This window comes from Glycine max, chromosome 5, assembly GCF_000004515.6.
Source record: "Glycine max cultivar Williams 82 chromosome 5, Glycine_max_v4.0, whole genome shotgun sequence".
Classification (NCBI taxonomy): domain Eukaryota; kingdom Viridiplantae; phylum Streptophyta; class Magnoliopsida; order Fabales; family Fabaceae; genus Glycine; species Glycine max.
The window spans coordinates 3,731,603-3,753,684 of NC_038241.2; the positions used below are offsets into that span (position 1 = coordinate 3,731,603).

At 31.9% G+C, this 22,082-nt stretch overlaps 2 protein-coding genes across 6 annotated transcripts; one reads left to right on the forward strand and one right to left on the reverse strand.

The window, feature by feature from the left end:
• The first annotated feature begins 407 nt into the window (after nucleotides 1–407).
• LOC100777098 (tryptophan aminotransferase-related protein 2) lies at nucleotides 408–7,501 on the forward strand. 2 transcript variants are annotated; one of them, XM_026128638.2, is made up of 7 exons: nucleotides 408–580; nucleotides 902–1,082; nucleotides 1,211–1,522; nucleotides 4,540–4,843; nucleotides 6,007–6,287; nucleotides 6,830–7,131; nucleotides 7,226–7,501. In XM_026128638.2, the coding sequence occupies exons 3-7, from the start codon at nucleotides 1,242–1,244 to the stop codon at nucleotides 7,414–7,416; spliced, it is 1,359 nt and encodes a 452-aa protein (XP_025984423.1). In that variant the 5' UTR covers nucleotides 408–580; nucleotides 902–1,082; nucleotides 1,211–1,241; the 3' UTR covers nucleotides 7,417–7,501. The 2 variants fall into 2 exon arrangements, with proteins under 2 accessions (XP_025984423.1, XP_003525516.1); XM_003525468.5 differs by lacking the exon at nucleotides 408–580 and having other exon boundaries at nucleotides 627–1,082.
• An 8,341-nt stretch (nucleotides 7,502–15,842) lies between these two features.
• Nucleotides 15,843–18,256, reverse strand: LBD21 (LBD domain-containing transcription factor). Of its 4 annotated transcripts, none has more exons than XM_006579518.2 (2): nucleotides 17,881–18,256; nucleotides 15,843–16,787 (listed from the first exon to the last, which is right to left on the reverse strand). In XM_006579518.2, the coding sequence occupies exon 2, from the start codon at nucleotides 16,779–16,781 to the stop codon at nucleotides 16,215–16,217; it is 567 nt and encodes a 188-aa protein (XP_006579581.1). In that variant the 5' UTR covers nucleotides 16,782–16,787; nucleotides 17,881–18,256; the 3' UTR covers nucleotides 15,843–16,214. The 4 variants fall into 4 exon arrangements, with proteins under 4 accessions (XP_006579581.1, XP_006579580.1, XP_006579579.1 ...); XM_006579517.2 differs by having other exon boundaries at nucleotides 15,843–16,792; XM_006579516.2 differs by having other exon boundaries at nucleotides 17,830–18,256.
• Between the last annotated feature and the right edge of the window lie 3,826 nt (nucleotides 18,257–22,082).

The following is a 22,082-nucleotide window of genomic DNA, read 5'->3' on the forward strand; positions in this document are numbered from 1 at the left end:
TTGTTTACTCTAATTACACATACATCCGATTTTTTATTATTTTTTTCATCTTACACAAAATCTCCTAACTTTTTCACCCCCTCTTCCCCAACCATAGTTAGTTCCGTTTGTTTTTGTGATCACATGATTATCATGTGATTTTGGGAAAAAAAAAATTATCCCCCAAAAGCCCCCATCTTCTTCGTTGAGTTTGGCACGTAATCAAGCTTTTTCTCTTCCAAAAACAATAAAACAAGACTTTCACAATCTTAGAAAAACAAATCAACATTTTTATATAAAAAAAATAAGAATTCATCGTAAGCAAACTAACAATGCATCTGTTTTACAATGATGAGTTTATTAAGAGAGAGAAGTATTTTTTTCTCAACCTCGAGATCCATCCAAGGGTCCAAAAAAACTGATGGAGAAGCCTAAGTAAGAGAAGTTTCGAAGGAGGATCCTTTTTTATATACCTTCTCACTACTACTCAAGTCAAATAATATTTTTTTCCTGTGATAGCAGTAGTACCACACAGTCAATTCATGGCAAGTATAGATTTACTGTTTTCAAGAACCAGCATCGGAAAGCTGTGAATTTCCTGGTAAATCCAACTCAGGATTTTTTTATTACTGTGATAAATAATACTACACTACTGTCTCATAAACTCTCTTCTACCATTCATTCTCACTTCACAACCATTCCCCTTCCCTCGTACCACAACCCTCCTCATTTAATTTTTAGGAAATGTATTATTATGAAGTGACTTTTATTCCTTACTTTGATTCCGCCATGCTTTCTTTAATATTATCTTCTTTGTCCATTGCCACTTATGTCCACCAAATTCCGCAAAAAGTTTCAGAAGATTTTGAAGACTGGATTCAAATTCTAAGGCTCCCTCTTTCACACTTGTTCTGAATTTCAGGCTTTCTAATTAATTCAAACTTTTTCCGTTTCACAACCGATTCCTTTAAATTACCATTCAGAGGAATAACGGTTTTGGTTCGGGATTTCATCAGCATCACCGCCCCGAACCGTTATCTTTTAACATCTCTACCGAACACTTGTCGCAAGAGCTCTTTATTGCAACCATAGTTTATCAGAGGGTGAGTAACCATAGTTTATCAGAGAGTGAGTTGTTTCAGAAACAATATAAATATAGACCAGACCCTGTTCACTCCAAGGTGTTATCTTTATCTCACAACTTGTGTGTTCTGTCTTGTTTTGATTTCAGATTTCTAGTGCTTTTGTGTTTTTGTTGGAAGATGGCTAAACTTGCAGTTCCACCTTTGCTTTCTCTGAGGCACTTCCTGGTGCTATCAATTGCTTTGAATGTGAGTTTGATTCTGAGGACTGTGTATTATGAGAGTGAAAAAGGAAGCAAAGGGTTTTGTTTGAACAAAAAAATGATGGCAGATGCAGATTCTGATAGAGAGGGGCATCTTATCCACAAATCACGTTTGGCCATGTCCTCTACTTCGTCTCTCGTTAATTCTACTCGTGCAGATCATCCAGGAGGAAGGGAAACAGTGATCAACTTGGACCAGTAAGTGCAACCTATGATTAATGTTGTTTTTTTTTTTTTGTTTCCTTGGTCATGTCGAAATGTCTGCATTAAGGTAGCTAATTTAAGTGTTGTTTGGGTGCGCAAAGCAACTTTTTAAGATTTTTTTGCATTAATACCCTTTTGAGAATTCCTTTTGATCTTCACATTCACAGTAAACATCTTTTCTTTTTGGAGGGAGAGGATGAGTTAATTTCCCGGTGACAAAACAAAAGCATTGAGAATTAAGATTAGGGTGATGTCACTGGTTTTTCCTTTTTCTTTTGTTCTTCTTCAGCAAAATCTTCGGCTAAAAAATATTAAGTTCAGTATTGAAAACTTAAAAATATTTCTTAATACTCTAAATAGAGATAAATAGTCTTCCATTTTATTTTATTTTATGATTAAAATTTAAAAGTCTTGGTTTTCGTCTTCTTTTGTGGGTGTGAGAGAGAGATTTTCCGATTCTGTTTCTGTTTCTCACAGTGCCCGATTGCTTACGTCGTGAGTCTGTGCTTTGCTTCCTGCTCTAGTTCCTGGGAAAGACAGGGACTAGTCATAGTCTTTACTCTAAATGATTTTTTTATTTTTATAAAAATGTCAGTGACATATATATAAATAACTAAAGAAAATATTTTATTAAGGAAACACCTTTCCATTTAAGTTGCATTTAAGAACAATGCTCCGGTCCAATGAATTTATTACAAAAATAAATAAATAAGAATGTTTGTATATTCAGTTTAGTTTGAATTAGAATGTATCATAAATGCAGTACAGTCATTAAATTTAACTATAAATATATTGTTATTTAATTAATAAAAAATATTTGAATATATTTTATATTTAATACATTTTTTACTTTTTATTATTTAAAAGTATAAATATTTTATATTTCTAACACAACAATTTTTAAATTTTTAATTTTAATTTCAAGATTTGAATTTTATAATAAAAACAATATTGCACAAGGGGAATCGAGGCTAGTAAAAGGTCAGTCTCTCACATGTATTAAACCATTGATATAAAGTTAAAATATTATAAACATATACTACTAATAAATAGAGATAAAAATATAAAAAAATTATTTTTATTATAATTTGATAATCTGAGCTAAATCAATATAATTTTAATCAGATTGATGTAATTTGAATTAGTCATAATTTTCAAAATCTAAACTAAATCAATCTCATTAAATACGATTGATTCAAATTTAGTTTTATTCTAGATTTTTAAAAAATAGTTTTATTCTAAATTTAGACTATTCTAACTCATAAACACCCATGTTTGCTCTACTTGCCTTTTTTTTATTAAAAAAAAAAACATATTTGCTCTACTTGTTGGGATTTGATCAGCTATGAAGATTGACCCTGATCAGAGCATAGCACCCATTGTTTGTGTTTTGTCATCTCTCTGTTCCCGAGTTGGAGGGTCGGAAGTTTGTTGGGGGGATTTATTTTTATTAAAAATGATATTTTGATTGTTTTCTGTTAATAACAAGAAATAAATAACAAAATAACACATTTTTTTATAACACTGATAAATATATTAATTAAAATAAGGTAAAACACAAACCACACTCATTTCCTTTTTTTTTATTTATCTTAACTAGTTAATTTGTTATAGAATATTTATTTATTGATTATAGTACTGCTCAAATTTGACTAGGATTTGGAAATAATAATTAATCAGTTTTTGACAATTGTAGCAAATTAAATATACTAGAAACAGCCTCGTGCGGATAATGTCTTTGCAGCACTAGACACAACACTAGTGCTGTGCTATATGGAGTCTAACGTAGCACCATGGGAGGTTCTAGTAGTATTTTTGTTTGACCAACAACATTATGATTATTATTACGTTGGTCAAGGTAGTCGTGGACCTCAAACTACTAAAAGCCTACGCATCGTAACCGAGGCTTTTAAGAGCACAAGAAGGGTATAGAATAGCAATATATTATGGACTGGCATAACATAATAGTTCTTGGAAGAAGAATTCAGTTGGTGGGGGCCATGTGCCTGATGCGCACACAGCAAACCCTTTTGGTGGCCTTTGCTATGAGTGAAAGTGCGCCTTGGGTTGTGAATTGTGATGAGAGAGATCTTTACAACTTTTGGCCGCCCCAATTGTGAAACACTCAAATGTTAATGTTTATATGCTTTTTATATGTGTCTTCTTTTCTGTGTTTCTTTTTTCTTTTCCCTGTGTCTGTGTCCATATGGGTCGTCTGGATCAACTACTTCGTGGGCCCTATGTAAATGGAAGTCCATGTCTAACGTATTTTTTCTTTCCTTACCTTAGCATACCATGTCACAGCCCATTGATCTGATGTTAAATGTAAATTGCAATCATCTACCTATCTATCTATCTATCTATTTATAATCTATAATCTACCATCTTCTATCCTTCTTTCTAATCCAATAGATCCTTGGACCCAGCATTTTTTTCTCTTATCTTTTCTTTTCCTTTCCAATACCTTACCTCATCCATAATCCATGCAGCCATTAACTCAACGATGTTTCTTCTACGAGTTCATCGATCACTCCTCCTTTCTTTTCTTACCTGCCCCACTGTGCTTTCACTTTCACCGTTTCGCAATCTACCCAGCTTATTTTCCACATATACTTTTCTAGGGCCAAGTAAAGATTGTTCTAGGCCATTCATTCATAGCACCACGTTGTTTCAGATTCCGGATATCAGATCATGCCCTACATCTACATGGGTCGATTATATTATATTTGGCACTTTACAAGAACGAAATGACACAGATACAGCATGCTACATGCTGGATGGAATAAAACAAAACACGGTGCAATCATATGCCAACTTTATTTGTAATAATAGAAAATGATGATGAGCATAATATAATAATGAAAAATGTTAGTAATTCTTATATTTTTTATTCTTTTCCCTTCACAGCCATGAATTTTAAATATAATTAATGATGAACCTGTTTCCTATTTGGACATTTTGTTTAGCTAGATTAGAGATGTTAATTGAATTTAAATGTTGATGGTATGCAGTGGAGACCCAACAATATATGAAAGATTTTGGAGACAAGTGGGTGACAAGACCACAATCATAATTCCAGGATGGCAATCCTTGAGTTATTTTTCTGATGGCTCAAACATTTGCTGGTTTTTAGAGACCGAATTTGCAAGGGAAGTAGTGAGGTTGCACAAAGTGGTGGGTAACGCTGTGACAGAAGGTCGCCATATTGTTGTTGGGACAGGTTCCTCTCAGCTAATTCTGGCTGCCCTTTATGCTCTGTCCTCGCCTGATGCTGCTGAACCAATCAGCGTGGTATCTGCCGCACCCTATTATTCGGTGAGTCATGCATGATCCAAAAGTATGCTATTTCTACACTTGAACTTTTTTATTTTGTTTTAAAGGAATTCTCTAATGTGCTCACTAACCAAAGTAATAATATGTAATAAAAAAGGACTCGGCATTTAATATTTTTAAAAGGTTAAAAAGTATTTCTTTTGTTTGAATAGGTAGTATATAGGGTTTGAGAGAATTACTAACATTGTATGGTTACAACTGGTTAGTAGAAAAGTAAATAATTATGTTGCTTAAATATGTGTTTAAAGATTTAATATCTAGGCCAGTCTGTATTGAATAAAATAAGAGAGATCAATTTCTTAAATAGATTTCCGTAATAGTTTCTGAAATCAATCTTTTACTTTCGGCTAAGAGATATTTTGCGTCTTACAAAAGAAAAAGTGTTTGATTTAGAATTTACTAGTATTTCATTATTGAAGTTGTTTTCTTTTAAAGGAATTCTCTCATGTGCTCATTACCGAATCTGCCTCCACTTTTGGTCCTTCTCGTTGTTTGTCTTCATCAATGTCTTTCCCTCTCTCGCATGAGCCTGAACCTGATCACATGAAGACTTGTGGTAAACAGTCAAATGTGCTGAACTGAAAGAGAGTAAAATTTAGCTACCAGACTGTCAAAGATATTTTGAATCCAAACTATGACGGTCATTCTTGCAATCTATAAACTATAAAGTACCTAAAAATTTTGCACCCCCTGAATTTTTAATAAAAAAAGGTTTATATGACTGGCAAGTGGCAAATTTAGATGCGTTTAATATTTGGGGACAACATAAAAGCGTTCAATATTTCTTTTACTTATAATTAGGGGAATGATTATGTATTGATTATCACCATTCAAAATTATTCTTTCTGATTTTGTACATGCACTTGCAGAAGAGTAACTAAATTTTCCTAACCAATCTTTATAAACATTCAATAAAGGTAGTATATTAAATATTTTCATGTTTTTAACATCTCACTTAAATACTTCCATTTTGTTTTTGTTTATACTTCTTTTATTAAATATAAGGATAATTATCAGCTAGGAAGATACAGCAAAACTCCTCGGAGAATCCTAAGAGTGTACTACTTCTATATTAAAAGAAATTTTTTTACCTTGTTTTTAGTTTGATCACTTCATGGTTTAATGCTGAATTGAATTACTTGCAGTCTTACCCATCAATGGCAGATTACCAGAAATCAGGACTTTATAAATGGGCTGGTGATGCAGAGAATTTTGACAAAGAGGGTCCTTATATTGAGCTTGTTACTTCTCCCAATAACCCTGATGGACATAGAAGGAAAGCAATGGTCAACCGAAGCCAGGGACAATTCATTCATGACCTTGCCTATTATTGGCCTCAATACACTCCAATATCATCCCCTTCAGATCATGATCTCACTCTTTTCACTGTCTCAAAAACCACTGGTCATGCAGGAATGCGCATAGGGTAAGTTAATAACAATACTTTTTCGGCCTCAATTGTTCATCTGGAGTAGTCCTTTTATAAGTTAACTCAATAACATAAAAGAAGATAATTAAGAATAGCCATTTGGGCATGATTAGGATCTGGTGGAAATTAGGGTGACAATGATAAGTTCCACCACTCATTTAAGATGTAAAGATCTGATATAGTCTTACATAATTTTTCAATCATGTTTTTTGTTTTTATGGCAAATGTTAGTGTGTTAGAAAGGGATTCAAATCCATGACCTTTCCCTTCTCCCTTAACCATCCAACCCATCTTATGTCTCTCATTTTTCAATCTTGTGTGTTATTGCATCATTAAAATATGTTTCATTTAAGCCTTTTGACTATGATAACATTAATCCAATAATGCTCATCTTAGAAATTGAACAGTTTAATGACGAAGTAAAACATGATACATGCTTGAATTTACCATAGTGCATAAGATTTTATCAAAACTTAGCTGAAACGTGATAGATTGATTGCATAATAAATTTCTTATAAGTTTTTGCATATACTTTGTAGGTGGGCTATTGTCAAAGATAAAGAGGTAGCAAAGAAAATGACTAAATTCATAGAGATAAGTACAATCGGTGTCTCGAAGGATTCTCAACTCAGAGCTGCCAAGGTTTTAAAGGCAGTGTCTGACAGCTGCGAACAAGAAAACTCCCAAGATGGGGAATCATTTTTCACGCACAGCTATAACATAATGGCCCAAAGATGGAAGCAACTGAGAGCAGTAGTTGAGGCCGGTGATTTGTTCACTTTGCCACAATTTTCTCCTGCATTCTGCACCTTCTTTGGTCAGGAGACGGAGCCTCAACCAGGTAAATTAACAAATTTGATTCAGAAACTGTCTCATCTCCATGTATGGATGTGATTTTTTATTCCTTTGTTAATCATATTGTACCTACCTTGCAGCTTTCATATGGTTGAAGTGTGAAGGAGATATAGAGGACTGCGAAAGCTTGCTTCGAGAACACAAAATTGTAGCAAGAAGTGGGAGACACTTTGGGGCTAGCCCAAAATACGTAAGAATTAGCATGCTGGATACTGATGAAACTTTTATACAGTTAATAGATAGACTATCAGCCATACAACAAGGAAAATGAAAAATTTATCCCTGATGTATATGTATAACAAATAAAAGGTCATAGTTCATATATAATATTCGGCCGTGCAATATTCTCTGATCCATTCATATATAAGAATATTGTTTTCTCCTTAACATATATACGGGCCTTGGGGTTAAAAAATGGGATGCTTAACCGGTTCTAAAGAATCAAAACCATCCTAACAACATATGGTAGTTATCAGCACAACAGAAGACTACATTTTCTGTGTCACGCTATGGATTTAAAATCAATGATGGGTGAGGCAGCTGATTGGATAATTTAAAACTTATTTTGAAGTTCGAAGATATATAAAACTTTAGTCTGGTTATTCGACCAAATATTTTAAGTGAACAATGATGAGTTTGTTGTGTATTCTTTAACCGTAATAAATTGCTCTTTGATATAAAGTTTATCATATAAAATATATGCAAGCTCTATTATTTTAGGTTTTTGATAATTTTGTGAAAACTTGATCTCAACTAAAATTGAAATTGAAGTGTAGTACACTTGACATATAAAGTAATAGAAATTGGAAAGCAAATGCATTGCATTGAATTTAAACTCTATTGCATAACACACACTGGTTTTACTACGTACCAACAAGGCTAACACTTGGCATCACAATCCACAATACTATTAGGGTGGACTAGAACGTTGGAATTGGAAGGATTATGAAAAGAGAGAGAGAGAGAGAGAGAGGGGTGGTGATGAGAACTTAAAGAAGAGGAAGGTGGTGACACGTGGAGAGGGTGATCAACACTTGGGAGGAGGGTTGCATGGGAAGAGGTAGATGTCGTTTGATAGTGGGGGGAAAGTTGTGTGAACAGTGAACTAATGGATACAATGTTATTCTACTTTGCTCATCCATCGGTGCATGCAAATTCAGCGCATTATACCGTCCTTTGATGAAAAAAGTATATGCAATGCATCCTCATCCATTTCAAATCAGAGGTTAAAACATATACTATGTAGTTACTAGTTAGTAATTTGTGCTGCTTGTGGTTTCGCCTTTCCGTATTTTTACCCAAGACTTAGTGTTCGATTCACGTCATATTGTTCTAATATTCCCCCCCTTTTTTTAGGAATTCCTTCCAATATTCCTGAATTCGAAGGTGAGAATTTATTTTCGAATATGTTATATTTGCAGGAATATTATTTTTTCATTTTCAAGTAAATTCTATTCTCGTGTGAAAGAATGAGTACGTGATATAAAAACTATTATTCTCACTATATTACTATATTCTTTTTTATACTTTTTTAATTAATTAAATTTCAATTTTTTTTATATAATTACTGGATACTAACCAAACCTTTATGTGGGAATAACATTCTTAGGCGAAATATTAGCAGGAATGTGATTTTTGGGAATACAAAATTATGCCATGAAACAAATGTCTCTTAGACTCAAATCTTTCATTAATAAAAATTAATAATTAATAAATAATAGGTTAAATTTTAATTTTGATTTTTTTATAATTTTAAATTCATAATTTTAGTTTTCTTATTTTTAAATCGAGATATTTAATCTTTTTTATTTTTAAGATATTTCACCATTTGATCATCTAAAATCAAACATTGACTTTGACTTTGATACGCAGTAGTGTTGACATAATAATAATGTAGACCATTGATATAATGTTTATGTGATAAAAAGATAAATAAAATAAAAAATAAAAAATCTTGATAATTATTGAACTCAAAACATTTTATTTAAAATAAAGTAATAAACCACTAAAATATTTGTTTTGTTTAGTTAACTTTATAAATATTATTTTTTATGTATGTTAGTAAAGAATTATTAATTTTTTTCCAATTATAAAAATTTATAAATTAAAAAAAATATTTAATATATAAATATTTTTAGTATTTATTTTATATGTTTTTATTTTGAATAATTTATATATTTTTATTTTTATTTTACCAATTTAAAATTAAATTTCATTAATTAATATATAAATTATTTTTTAAATTGATTTAATATACATATTATCTTTACTCTAATTATATGACTCAACACAATTACATCAATTAATATGTAAATGATACAAATTACGTAAATTTATATATAAATTATTTTTATTCTAATTATATAAATTAAAATTTAATATTTATTTTTTTAGAAAACTTACATGTTAATATAAAAGCTATAACTATTTATTTTTTTAGTCTGAGAATATTCTTTTCTGCATTCACGTGTATAAAAAAGTTCAGAGAGGAAACTATATAAGAAATAAAGAGACTGTAGGCCCAACTTTTGAATAATAAATGTCGAGTGTTTTGATCCACTTAATTCTTTAGTTATTGGTACCAGCCCAGATGCAAAATTTAAGCTCATAATTTTGAACCTATATGTCCAAACCAAGTTTTCCTTAACAAGTGCAAGCCACGTTGAAATGACCCTTTTCTTATGTCAGAATATAATGGATGTTTGGTTTCACGAATGTAATTTTTTACATTTCAGATAAAATATTTAGAAATTAATAGTTATAGCTTTTATATTTCAAACGGCCCAAAATTTATTAGAGCATATTAGCCCATTAATAAAGCATCAAGGCGATGCACACATGAAACACCAAAACAAGATGAAAAAAATATTAAATATCAATCTCTCAAGAATTATAAAAGGCAGGAAAAGTGTATTAATCAGTGATCACACCACTCACAAGAATGTGGAATATAAGAGTGAGTTTGATAACATATTTCAGTTATTTTTTATTTTTTATTTTGGCAAAATTGTATTTTTAATTTCGCTAGTTATCTTCAATTTCAATTTTGGTCCCCTTTAAAATTGTTGACTAATTTTGTGCTCCTATTTTATCCAATCACGCAATCTTGGTTCCCTAGTCGAGAATTAAACGTTGACTGTTACAAATGAATGTTTACTGTCACGTGTCATGTTCTAATTGGATGATGACTGCCACATGTCATGATCTAATTGGATGTCAACTCCATGAAAGATGAAATGCATTGTTGTTGTCAGTGGCCAATCAGATAATAACACGTGGTAGTCATCATCCAATAAGAACGTGACACGTGACAGTCATCAACATTCAATTTTGGACTGGGGATCAATATTGCGTGAATGAATAAAATAGGAGGATAAAATTTGTCAATAATTTTAAAGGGAGATCAAAATCGAAATTAGAGACAAATTGAGGGACCAAATTTATAATTTTGTCTGTTTTTTTTATTAGTTAAAAAAAATTATTTGACGTTTAAATAAACAATTTTTAATAGTTTTTATCATTTTTTAATAAGATAACTTTTTAACTAAGTTAATAGTTAATTTCTTAGCTTTCAGTTAGTAGTTAGTTTTTTAAGTAGTTTTGTGAAATGTAACATAAAACTAGAACAAGTATGGTAAATATGAATCATTATCATTATAAAAGTTAAACAGTTTAAATTATAATAATAATTAAATAATAAAGCTAAAATTATAGAGTTAACTTATAATATAATTCTTAATTTTTTTATTATTAATTTTTATATATCATTTAAATTAAAATATAATTATATCTTAATATATAATTTATTTTAAAATGTATAAATAAATCAAAATTTCAAAAAAAAATTGTGGCGGTTGAGTTTCTTCTGACCTCATCATAAAGTCTGATAGATATGAAATTGAGTTTTAAAAATTTTAAACCTACCCCTTTTAATATGAACGTGCCTTACCTTAGTGAAGGGGAGTAGAGATATCCTAACTGCCCCGTTGTCATGCCTTGATTGAACAACAGCTTCTCTTTGCACACACAAATCCTTCCTTCACTTTCAACTATTATCAAACTACTCTCCCATTTCAGCCGCACAAACCCTCCCGGTTAATAAAGACTTGATACAAAAGTGGGAAAAAGTGCATCATACAGAGATGCTGATTAATTGCTCTGTTATAAATTATTGGAAGACTGGTTGCATTGATGATATAAGCAGGACTGTTTGATTCTTAGAGGCAGAGAAAAAGAAAAAAAATAGTTTGACTAAATAAGTGACTGATAAGAACTGTACCATATGAATGCTCTCGGCGTCCCCCCTCCTCCTACAATATAAATGTATTCCATTTTCATTTATAGTAAATCAGAAATTAAGCATCAGTTTCTTACAAATTAAAAAATGATTTTGATTTAAAATAATCTAGTAGTTATGCTTTAGAGATTTGTTTTATTAAAAAAACATAAACTAATTTGTTTATTTAGCACGTAAAAGCCATTTTTTAAAAACAATTTATTTTTATGAAAAACTATTCATAATAGTTTCTGACTTTAATCATTTTTGGATTTCTTTAAACTTCTGATTATTTTTAAAAATTGAAACAATTGTATGAAAAACTTCTAAAAGAGATTTTTTTTTTATTAAAAAAAAGTGATTTTTACAAACAAACAAAAAAGTGTAACCAAACGGGTATTATAATTGGCATATATGAATTTCCTTAAATCAAGTTTCAGCCATTTTAAAATAAAAATAATCAAAAAAACTTAGATACGTTTGTGTAAATTAAATTAATAAATTTCATTAGCAATCATAACATTATAGAAAGCTTTATAATTGCTCCAATTAACCTAAGGATGGAAAAGTTTCATAATTGCAATAGCAAGTAGCAAGTAGCAACTATCATGTCATTTAAATGTGTATACCATGTGCTAGTAGATAGAATTACTCAATTTCCTTATATAGACCTCCTTTTTTTTTTTTAGTCTAGATTTATTCCTGATTTTAGTCTAGATTTATTCCTGATTGAGAAGATTTTCTATTTTTGAATGACCTAATATATTATGTTGATAGTTTAAAAATCTGGTTCGACCTAGTTAGTCGGATTAGTTCAATTGGGATCCGATAACATAATCTAACTGGTTTGATTATTGGATTGATCATATATTTACTTCAGGATGACCCGACCAAACCTAATTAATTTGAGATAAATCTGATGATTCAGACCGGTTTATAAAACCCGTTTCATGTAAAAAAAAAAAAATTCTAAAACATTCCAAAAAAAAATCTGGGACTTGTGTAATTGTGTTACTGAATTATTATTTGTGAACTTGTGTTATTAACTTTAATACTTCAATTATTATTTTAGATTTTTGAGTATAAATGAATTTTTCTTAATCAAATAATGTTAGTTATACATTTATATATAATAGATACATGTATTATTTTAAATTTTTTAATATATATATCGGGTCAAACCGGATCAACTACTGATCCACCTATTGATCCACTGACTCATTATCTCAACCGAATCAATAATGAGACCGGATTTTATAACTTTAATTATGTCCGTTGGACTTTGTCCATCTTCGACATTATTGAGGTAAGTTAAACTTCAATGATGAACAGCCCTCTTATATAAACAAGGCGATATGCAGAGGATTCATATTATTTGATCTTTACATCTGCATAGCTTAATTATGCATTTTGCCAGGATGATTTATTTGTTTACACTTATGTTCATATATATATAGATGCTTCAATGACTTGGACAATTATATATGTTTTACGCATAACACATGTTGCACTTGACAATTTAGACAGAGCAGGGCAAAAGTGAAGGAGGCCTTCTCAATGAAATGGAGTTTTACTTTGAAGGTAGACATTAATCAAGCCGCATATAGATTTCACATACATATATTTGAAATGAATTACAAGGGCATGAAGAACTTGGCAATGACAAATATTGATGGTAAAATGAACATGACAAGTGTAATAAAACTCAGTCATGATAAGTTACTATCAAGACTCACAGTCACCTTATGAATGATGACCAATTTCATTAGCAGTTTTGAGTTATGCTTTTCAGACCTTGGAATATTTTTGGTACACACAATTGAAATGGACACATCATATGTGCACGTATACTTGTCTCAACGACTGTCTGTAGATACTATTAGGGTGACAATAGACTCGTTTGTCTCTCTTGACCATAATGTGACGAATGACGAAAGTACATTAGTACATGTTTGGGTCTGTGAGAGAGTGAGAGAGTGAGAGAGAGAAACCACATAACGCGAAAGATACAAGTCCCTGGACCCATTGTGGGCATTTCTTAGGTGCACGAGGACATAAAGAATTTGTTGTGGGGGCTTAAATAGGGATAGGACCCCTCCCACATGCTTGTCCTTTCTAATAACCTCACCCTGCCAATTTTCACCTGCTCTTTGCTTCTTTTCCACGTCTTAGTGCAGAGAGTGAAGAAGATTGATGGGCTTGATGGATTCTGAAATTATAACTATTGCATTCATTCAGAGAAACAACGAGTTCAGAAAGCCATACTCACTTTTTTCTCTGAGCCACAACAGTGTATATATCACACCCCTTAATTTTCCTTTGGTTATTTATTCGCCACAGAAATTATTATTTAGTTTTGTTAGTTCCAACGCCAATATGCTATAATTAATCTAATCTTATTTATACCCATTAAAAGGGACTTGACGGTGTAAGGGGGAGATATTCTGAGTGAAAGTTGATCAGTGATTAGATTTGGTTCATCAAAAATTCCAAGAAAGAAAAGGTTAAGGCCTTGGTGATCTCGAGGAGGAAAGCGGGGTCAGGGTGACTCTTACAGTCATAGTCATATATTATAGAGTGAGAAAAGAAAGAGAAGGTTATGAATTGGAGGTCTTAATATGGATGTGACTCTCTCGCTCGTGTCCCTCATATTCTTCTTTCAAGCACAAGAGAGGGTGGGGGGAGGAGGAGGGTGGCTTCTGACTTTTCTTGATTTTAATGAGTGTAACAGTGTCTGTGTGCTGTGTGCTGAGAGAGGGTGTAAATAAAGTGACTGACATAACTGAAGGGAGAAACAGAAGATGTTTTCAGCATTTAGCTCTGTACTTACCACTGAGACTGCAAAAACACATGAATATTATTCATAATTTAGAGAGAGAGAAATAAATAATCCAAAGGGTTGTTTCAATTCTCATGATTTCAATTGAAGTTCTACTCTTTCTTTCTTTTTTCTTATCTTTGAAAAAACTATACAATTAGGCTTACTTTCAACTTGAATATTTATAATTACACGTATATAGGATAAAATGAATGACCCGCTAGCTTTCTTGGTAGGATGAAAGGTTTCGTTGCTTTTCTTCAGGGAACTGAATCGATAGTGGAAATAAAAAACCCTAACCCTATATATGCCTAACTATTTTTTTTTGCTCGGATTAAGTTTATTTTATTTTTTTAATGCTGCAACTTCTGGGATTCTGATCTTACCAGGATCGGATCAGAATTTTACCTGCCAAATTGCAAACTAACATTTGCCTAGATAAAAACAATCCAATGAAGATGTATGAAGGCTATTAATGTTTTCCAATTTTTATATCTACATAACATTTTTATATCTATATATACAGTTACCATATAAAATAATTTATATTAATTCGAATGCATGCAAGTTGTTGTCAATGTAGCTGCAGTATATGAGAGAGAGGGAGAGGGGGTCGCATTCATACTGTTTCACAGTATTGTCTGGAGGTGGTGTTGGTTGTTGATAGCAACAGTTTCGAAGGGCAAGCCTGCAGGGTACATATATCTTCGAAGGATATAGAGAGCGAGAGAGAGAAAGAAAAGCTGAAAACCCTAAGGATGAATGAACTACTACTGTTACTTTATGTATTGGATCCAACAAGGACAGCGACTGTGGCTCACTATTTCAGATATTTTATGACTAAAGAAAAGTGGGGATGGAGCTAAGCCTCAGTCTCACGGGAAGAAAATGTTTTAGACCGAGATATTCATCATCTCACCTTTTTTTCAGTACATGATGAAAACTACAATTCAAACTAGCTTAGATTACAGCAGAGACACAAGTTCAGAAAAACACTGCTCGTTTTTCCTGTTAGTTGAGTTCATCGAACACCATACCCGATGCTCAATGTATCTCTCCAAAATTCTAAAAGATATATATGGCTGGCTAGCAACATGATGATGTGTTGGATTATGATCAGGAAGACATACTTTTTACATGAAAACTACATACAACACGACATGATAGCTGAACTGAAGCTTAATATCTTGTCTTTGTGTCTGTGGCTGTAACATTTATTATATATATATTGCAAGTAATTAACTCGATTCCCTCAAAAGTCTTGACTTTATTAATACTTAGGGAAATTACTAAGGCAAGGAAAATTATAATTTTAAGTGAACTATTCAACGGCCTAGAGGTTGGTGAAGTAAACTCACAACCGATAGTTGTTTAAGAATTCGAATCTAGGTTAGAATCACCTATTAAACCGGGTAATTATTAATTAGATGTAAAAACACAAATAATTAAAATGGTGGTCCACAAATAAGACTAGAAAAAACAGGCAGGAATATATAGCCTGAGTTGGACCAAGAGTCTAAACCATAGAGTTATTAGGCTTTACAACTAACTAATGTTACTGCTTACTTATTTTTAATCATAAATAAACATTATGACCGAGAGAAACATGTCAATTCAACTTCACATTGCACATGCTGCCTAGAGTTGCATCAATACACAATAAGAGGTCTAGTAGCCACATACATTACTATGCATGTTCTACCAACTTATTTTAGGGTCTAAAGAAAAAGACTACCTAACTCCCTGGCTACAGTTTTAAACAATACAAAGTCATCAAAGGCAACAAATAAAATTAAAGAGACACGGTAGAGAGCTAGAGTCATGCACATAGCTAGAACTAGAAGAGTCCAACTAAGGCTACACAGCTAGCCAATAGTCCATAATAGATACATATAATAACACCACGCCATCAGAATATTGCAGGCCACGCCTCCAAAAGCATAAACCCTAGAAGGGTTAATACTGCAAACTTAATTCACAAATTACCTCCTCCTGCTCCTGCTCCCTCACTGATATCCTCCGAGGAGGTATCAGTCCAAGGAAGAGCATAAGGAAAGGAAAAAGCAGTAGCAGCAGATTGGTGGCGATAAAACCCACTTGCTTCGTTACCAAATCTTGCACTAAACTGCCTTTGGGGTACTTGGTGAAATGAAGCAAGTCCTGGTGGCACAGAAAGAGAGGTTGGAGTGATGTCAGTGTAAGAATAGCGTAGCAGATCAGCGTTTGCAGCATCAAGCTCCTTTTGGAGCCTTTGGACTTGTCTCTGCAGGAATGAGATGGCTCCTACACAGCCATAAACTGGGTCCCTCACGCGTGCCTCTGCCTCATAGGCGAGGGAGTTCACTGCATCCTCCCTCTGGTGAGGGAGAAGCTCGTTGAGGAGCTTCGTCACGTTGCTGGCTCCAAAGATTTTGTGGACGTTTGCGAACTTTTGAGGCTCTTCTGGTGGAAAGTAAGGTGCAAAGATGCATCCTGGCATGCATTTCCTCCTCAAGAACTTGCAGGCAGCACATGGAGAGTTGTAAGAGCTGGATGATGCCATTTTTCCCTGCACTAGAAAGATTGGCATGATGAAACCAATTAAACAAACTTCATATCTATCCCACAAGTTCTTCTGTAAGCAGTTCTAGATTCAAACTTCTTAATTATCAAAGATGAAACTGGATCTGATGCAAGTTCAGTTGCACCTCTTAATATATATTCCACTTTTTTATTTTTTATTTTCTAATTAGGCCTTAATATATTTAACTATTCTTTGTTCTCGGATCTTCATTATTATGGCTGCAGAATAATGCATATATCAGTGATACTATAGTAGTCAGAAAAAGCTTTCCTGGGGACTTACAATTGGAATAGTATTAGCCCTATATATCATTAGTGATACCTTTTATTCATCTCTCCTAAATCTCCCAAGACAACCAACCCTTAACTCCCACGCTCTTCCTTTACATACATACATACATGCAACTAGATTATATATGCTGGCTAGCATAAATTCAAGGATTCGTTGTGGCTTTCAAGTATAATATTATATATGATTATCTTTATCCTTGCTTATTATTTCCTTTTCTGAAAAAGATGTGTTTTCCTTCTTTCCTCTTTTTCCTTTTCTTTTTCTGTTCATGACAAAAAAATCAGTAAAGAATTCTTAATTTTAAGCATGTTATCTACAAAGTGTTGCTCTGAATTTCTCCTTAAGTTTATGGATTTGTTTTCTTTTTCTGCTACATTTTTTCTTTATCTCAGGAAACATCATGTTTAATGTTTAAACACACTGCGGAGAAAAGAACACTTCATCTGTATAAATCTTAATTTCTACTGCTGAAGAATTAATTGAGCTGCATGACGTGGTAGGAAGTCATAATTTCCTCCTGAAAATATTAAATAAGTCGAGAAAGCTAGGGATCTGGTTTCTGCAACAAGCCATGATAATATTTCATGACTGCATATCAAAAAACCATAAAAATGGAAAAGCCCTAAAAAAGCATCGTTTTACTTTTACTTGAAAGAAACAGAAACAGAGAAAGAACTATATATGCATAAAGAAAAGGAGAGTAGAGAAGAAAGCAACAAACAAACATGATTGTTACCTGTTTTTGATGTAGGTTTCTTTGGTATAAGATGAACTAAAAGGGAAGTACCTTTTTCCCTTGTTGGAGGTCCTTGAGAAGCTGTTCTCTTTTTCTCTCTCTCGACAAAGTAGCCTAAGCCAACGAGAGGTATAAGCCTCAGATTTGTTAAAGGATGGAGCACTCCTAAAGAGGAAACCCTAATTGAAAGTGAGTCACAAGGGGAGAGTGACAAACAGAGAGAGAGAGAGAGAGAGAGAGAGACTGATGAAAAGCTGATAATTAAGTGGTAAAAGGTGATAGTAGTAGAGGGGGGAAGGCAAATAGCTTGAGTGGATGGAGAAGGAATGGATGCAAAAGACAAAGGTAATAAATGGAGTTAGACTAGAAAGAATAACTATGACCTTGCATCCAATAATAATATCTATCAGGAATGTGGGTGGGGATGTCTTACTCTTACATTCTCCATCCTACTCCAATTCATGCACTGAAACGGATTTGTAATTTTGGGAAAACATCAAACCTCTTTTTTTTTTTAACACAGGTAAAGGGCATTCACTAAAAGACCCTAAATGGTATTTGAAAATCAAATGAATAGGAAGGGTTAATATAGATTACTCCCTAAAAAAGAGTAAAATAAAAGGGAGGAGTGGTGTCACATATTATTGAGGAAGATCAAATTGATAATTATTAACACCGTGACCAACAAATTTTCAAGCCTGTAGAAAATTGTTTAGTGGTTTGCTTTACTATCTTGTTGTACAAGGCCACAAAGGGTAACAACGATGCGTGTGTGTACGTACAATCATTTTCGGAGCAGGGAGAAGAGATGGTTGAACTTTTGTGTATCAATAGATCATAATCTTCGCTATACTCTAAACAATGATATGATGCAGTTGTTATTATATTTGCAAAATCAGCATGATATATACATATGGTAAAATTTTAAGTACACTGCACCCCAACTGCCCTCAGTATCTAATTACACAATGACAGAAAGTAGCTTATTTCCACATTTACTACAGTAGCTGGGTAGATTTTGACCGAGGATAAAGTTTCAGAATATATAGTAGAGAGTTACGTTCATTTCTACTTTTACTTATATTATTATTATATGTAGGTTTTGACTATATATGTGTTATGTTAAGTATGATAAAAACATATCGGATAGAGAGAAACAGAAACAATCAGGAGTTTATTTATTTTTCAAACCTTAAAGAAGCTAACTAAAATTGGATATTTTTCTAAAGAATTTATAATCATTTTAAAGTAACCATATATATAATTGGTTTCTATACAGTAATATGTGATAACTTAATTTTTTTATTCATGTGATAACTCAATTAATAAAGCGTTTAAATTAATTTTAGTATCTATATACTTGGAGCCAGCGAATATGTGTATAAAAAATTATGGATGTGCATGTTTCATCATCATTCCAAAAATGAAAGAAGTCCGTAACTAAGGAACCTCATTTACGTTGGTGGTCGAATATGGAGAAAACATGACACTAAAGAAGCTGCTCCTGTCTATTTAAGGCGCTGTTGTCTGTAGGCATAGTGAAGCCAGAGTTGAAGCTCTAAGTCAAATTTCATTGACTGCGGCTACTCGTTTCAGCTTCATGTCCTAGCTAGTTGTTACAGATGTTAGGGTCACGAATCACGATTTCGTATATAGGATTAAATTACACCCGTATTATATCACTTATACTTTTTCTGTCTTATAACAAGTGTCATCATAATTTGTCCTTAGACTAAAAAAATTAATAAGAAAAATAATTTTACAAAATTAATTTTATTATTATTAATTTTAATTTTCTATTATTAACATTATTAAGAGTATAAATGAAAAAAAGAAATTAATACTTTTCCTCATCTTATAATAATTATCATGCAAGAAAAAAAATTCTAAAATAATTATTTTTTAATTTTTAATATAAAATTAATTACTTCTTTTACTTCTATCATTTATGATATTAGTGGTGGATGATTGAATCTATAATAATAATGAGATTAATTTTATAGAATTATCATTTTTTTATTTATTATTTTCTTGATACGGAGGGAGTATAACATTAAAAAATTAAAATATCACTTATTTATGGCTTATTTTTTCTTATATAATAATTGTTATGGGATATGAGAATATAAATTAATACATCATCGATAACTTTATGAAAAATATAATATTTATCAATTTAATCATCAAATTACATGTTAGTTTAATTAATTGTTTGTATTAAATTTTATCGAAATTAAATAATAATAAAAAAGTAATTAAGTTATTCATATTTTAAAAATATATATTAGATCCATTTTATTTTATATGAATGAAATATCAAATACTAATATTATATTAATGTAAAACTTTATGAATATAATCTTTATGATGACACCAACGGTGGATTCAAAGATAAAATTATCCAACTATAAATTACTGAATGATATGATGCCAGGATATTATGCCAGTATAGAATTTGATATCTCTTTATATACGTGGTGTATTGATAAATTGGGTTTAGAATGTCTAAGAAATCAGTTTTTGCCCTATATTTTGTACTGTTTTGTTTACTTTTATTGACAAAAATCGCACTTTATTATAAGTTTATGTTAGGCAGGTACTGAGGAAGTTTGATGTGAAAAAAAGTTGAAAAGCTCAAATATTAATTATGAAGCCAAACTGTCAACCCATGAAGAGCAAGGTCATGTTGGATCCAGCACAGCCTTATTGATGCCCCAGGTGAATCCTCAAGGACATCATAGTTGTGATGCAAATCTCCCAAGAGAAGTATCAATGTCTCTTTTCCGAACACAACCGTATTGTTTATCAGTACAGTCGTCCTGGTCAAGGGAGCAAAGATATGAATTTGAATTTTAAATTTGGTCGCCCAAATAGCATGGTCTTGACATTTTGTTATAAATGGAAAATCATAAGCCTCAATTTAGGTTATCTTTTGTGTTGTTCTGAAATAGGGAGTGCTAAATGAAAGAGTATCTATGTAAGGAACTTTTGGCCTAAGTAGAATGTAAGGGACACCATCAGGGTTAAATTTCTGCTTTCCTGTAACCATAGTTGTTGGCTGATTTCTTAGAGCTAAGATTGTGATATAACATTACCTGTGTATAGTATCGCAGCTCTACTTATAATTGAATAATTCCTTTTGTTATTCAGTCAATTGTATTTTTTCACTATATTAATTTTTATTTTAGAATTGATCATTAACCTTTAATTAATAACTTTCTACAGAGTCAAATAATTGTGAGAGTTGTGAAAAAATATTTAAATTAAATTGACCTGTACAGATTGAAACTTTACATAAATTTCTTATAATTAATTCGTTTTTTCTTATAACACATTCAAAAAAATATAATCCACTATTTACACCTCTAATTAGGTAGCTCTAGTTAATTTTTTATAAATGAAAATGAAATTTAACCCTAATATTCAGTTAGGACCTAATTAGATGGGAGGACCTAAATCTTTTCGACTGATTAAAAAAAGACGGGAGGACCTAATTGAAATAAAATAAAAATTCAGAGACTCAGTTAAAAGAGAAAAAAAAAAGGACCTACTTAAACTCAAACTGAACAATAGATAAAAGTGAAAATCTTGTTTTCCGCGTGATCATTTGATACGTAAATTAAGATTAAAAGAAAAATCGGTTATATATCCGAAAATTTTATATTTAATAGGTATTGTAGTATCGCATGCCCGCCTATTCTTGTTTCTTATTCCACGTGCCAAAAAAATGAAAAATGTTCAACTCATACCCTTCAATTTTTACATGACCCTACACTCATTCCTTTCATAGCAAAAAAATGGGAGGAAAGTTAATAAAATTTCTTTCTCATTCTTTTTTATCATAAAATATAGGTATAACCGAATAAGAGCAGTGTAAAAATTTTTAATGTGGAAAATATATTAGTATTTCTCAAAAAATATGCCCTCCTATTCCCAATGGGCCGGTAGTTCAAAATTTCCTTGACTTGGCCAATCAACAGCATGAAAGCCAGAGAACCACTTGGTTATGTTTGGATAAATTAAAAATTAGGCACTAAACAACCTATGCTAATTCTAAGCATCGTACTCAAGTTCAAAGGAGCCTTTTCCTTTTTCATATGGCCACTTTCCCATTCCTTCCACTGGCTACTTAAAGCCCCATAAATAAAATCTTTGATAATTCATTATTATATGGAAAAACTCAATATAATACCCGTGCTGTAATTAATTAATTAGCTAGGGTGATAGGTATATTGCCGCGAAATGAGAAGCTA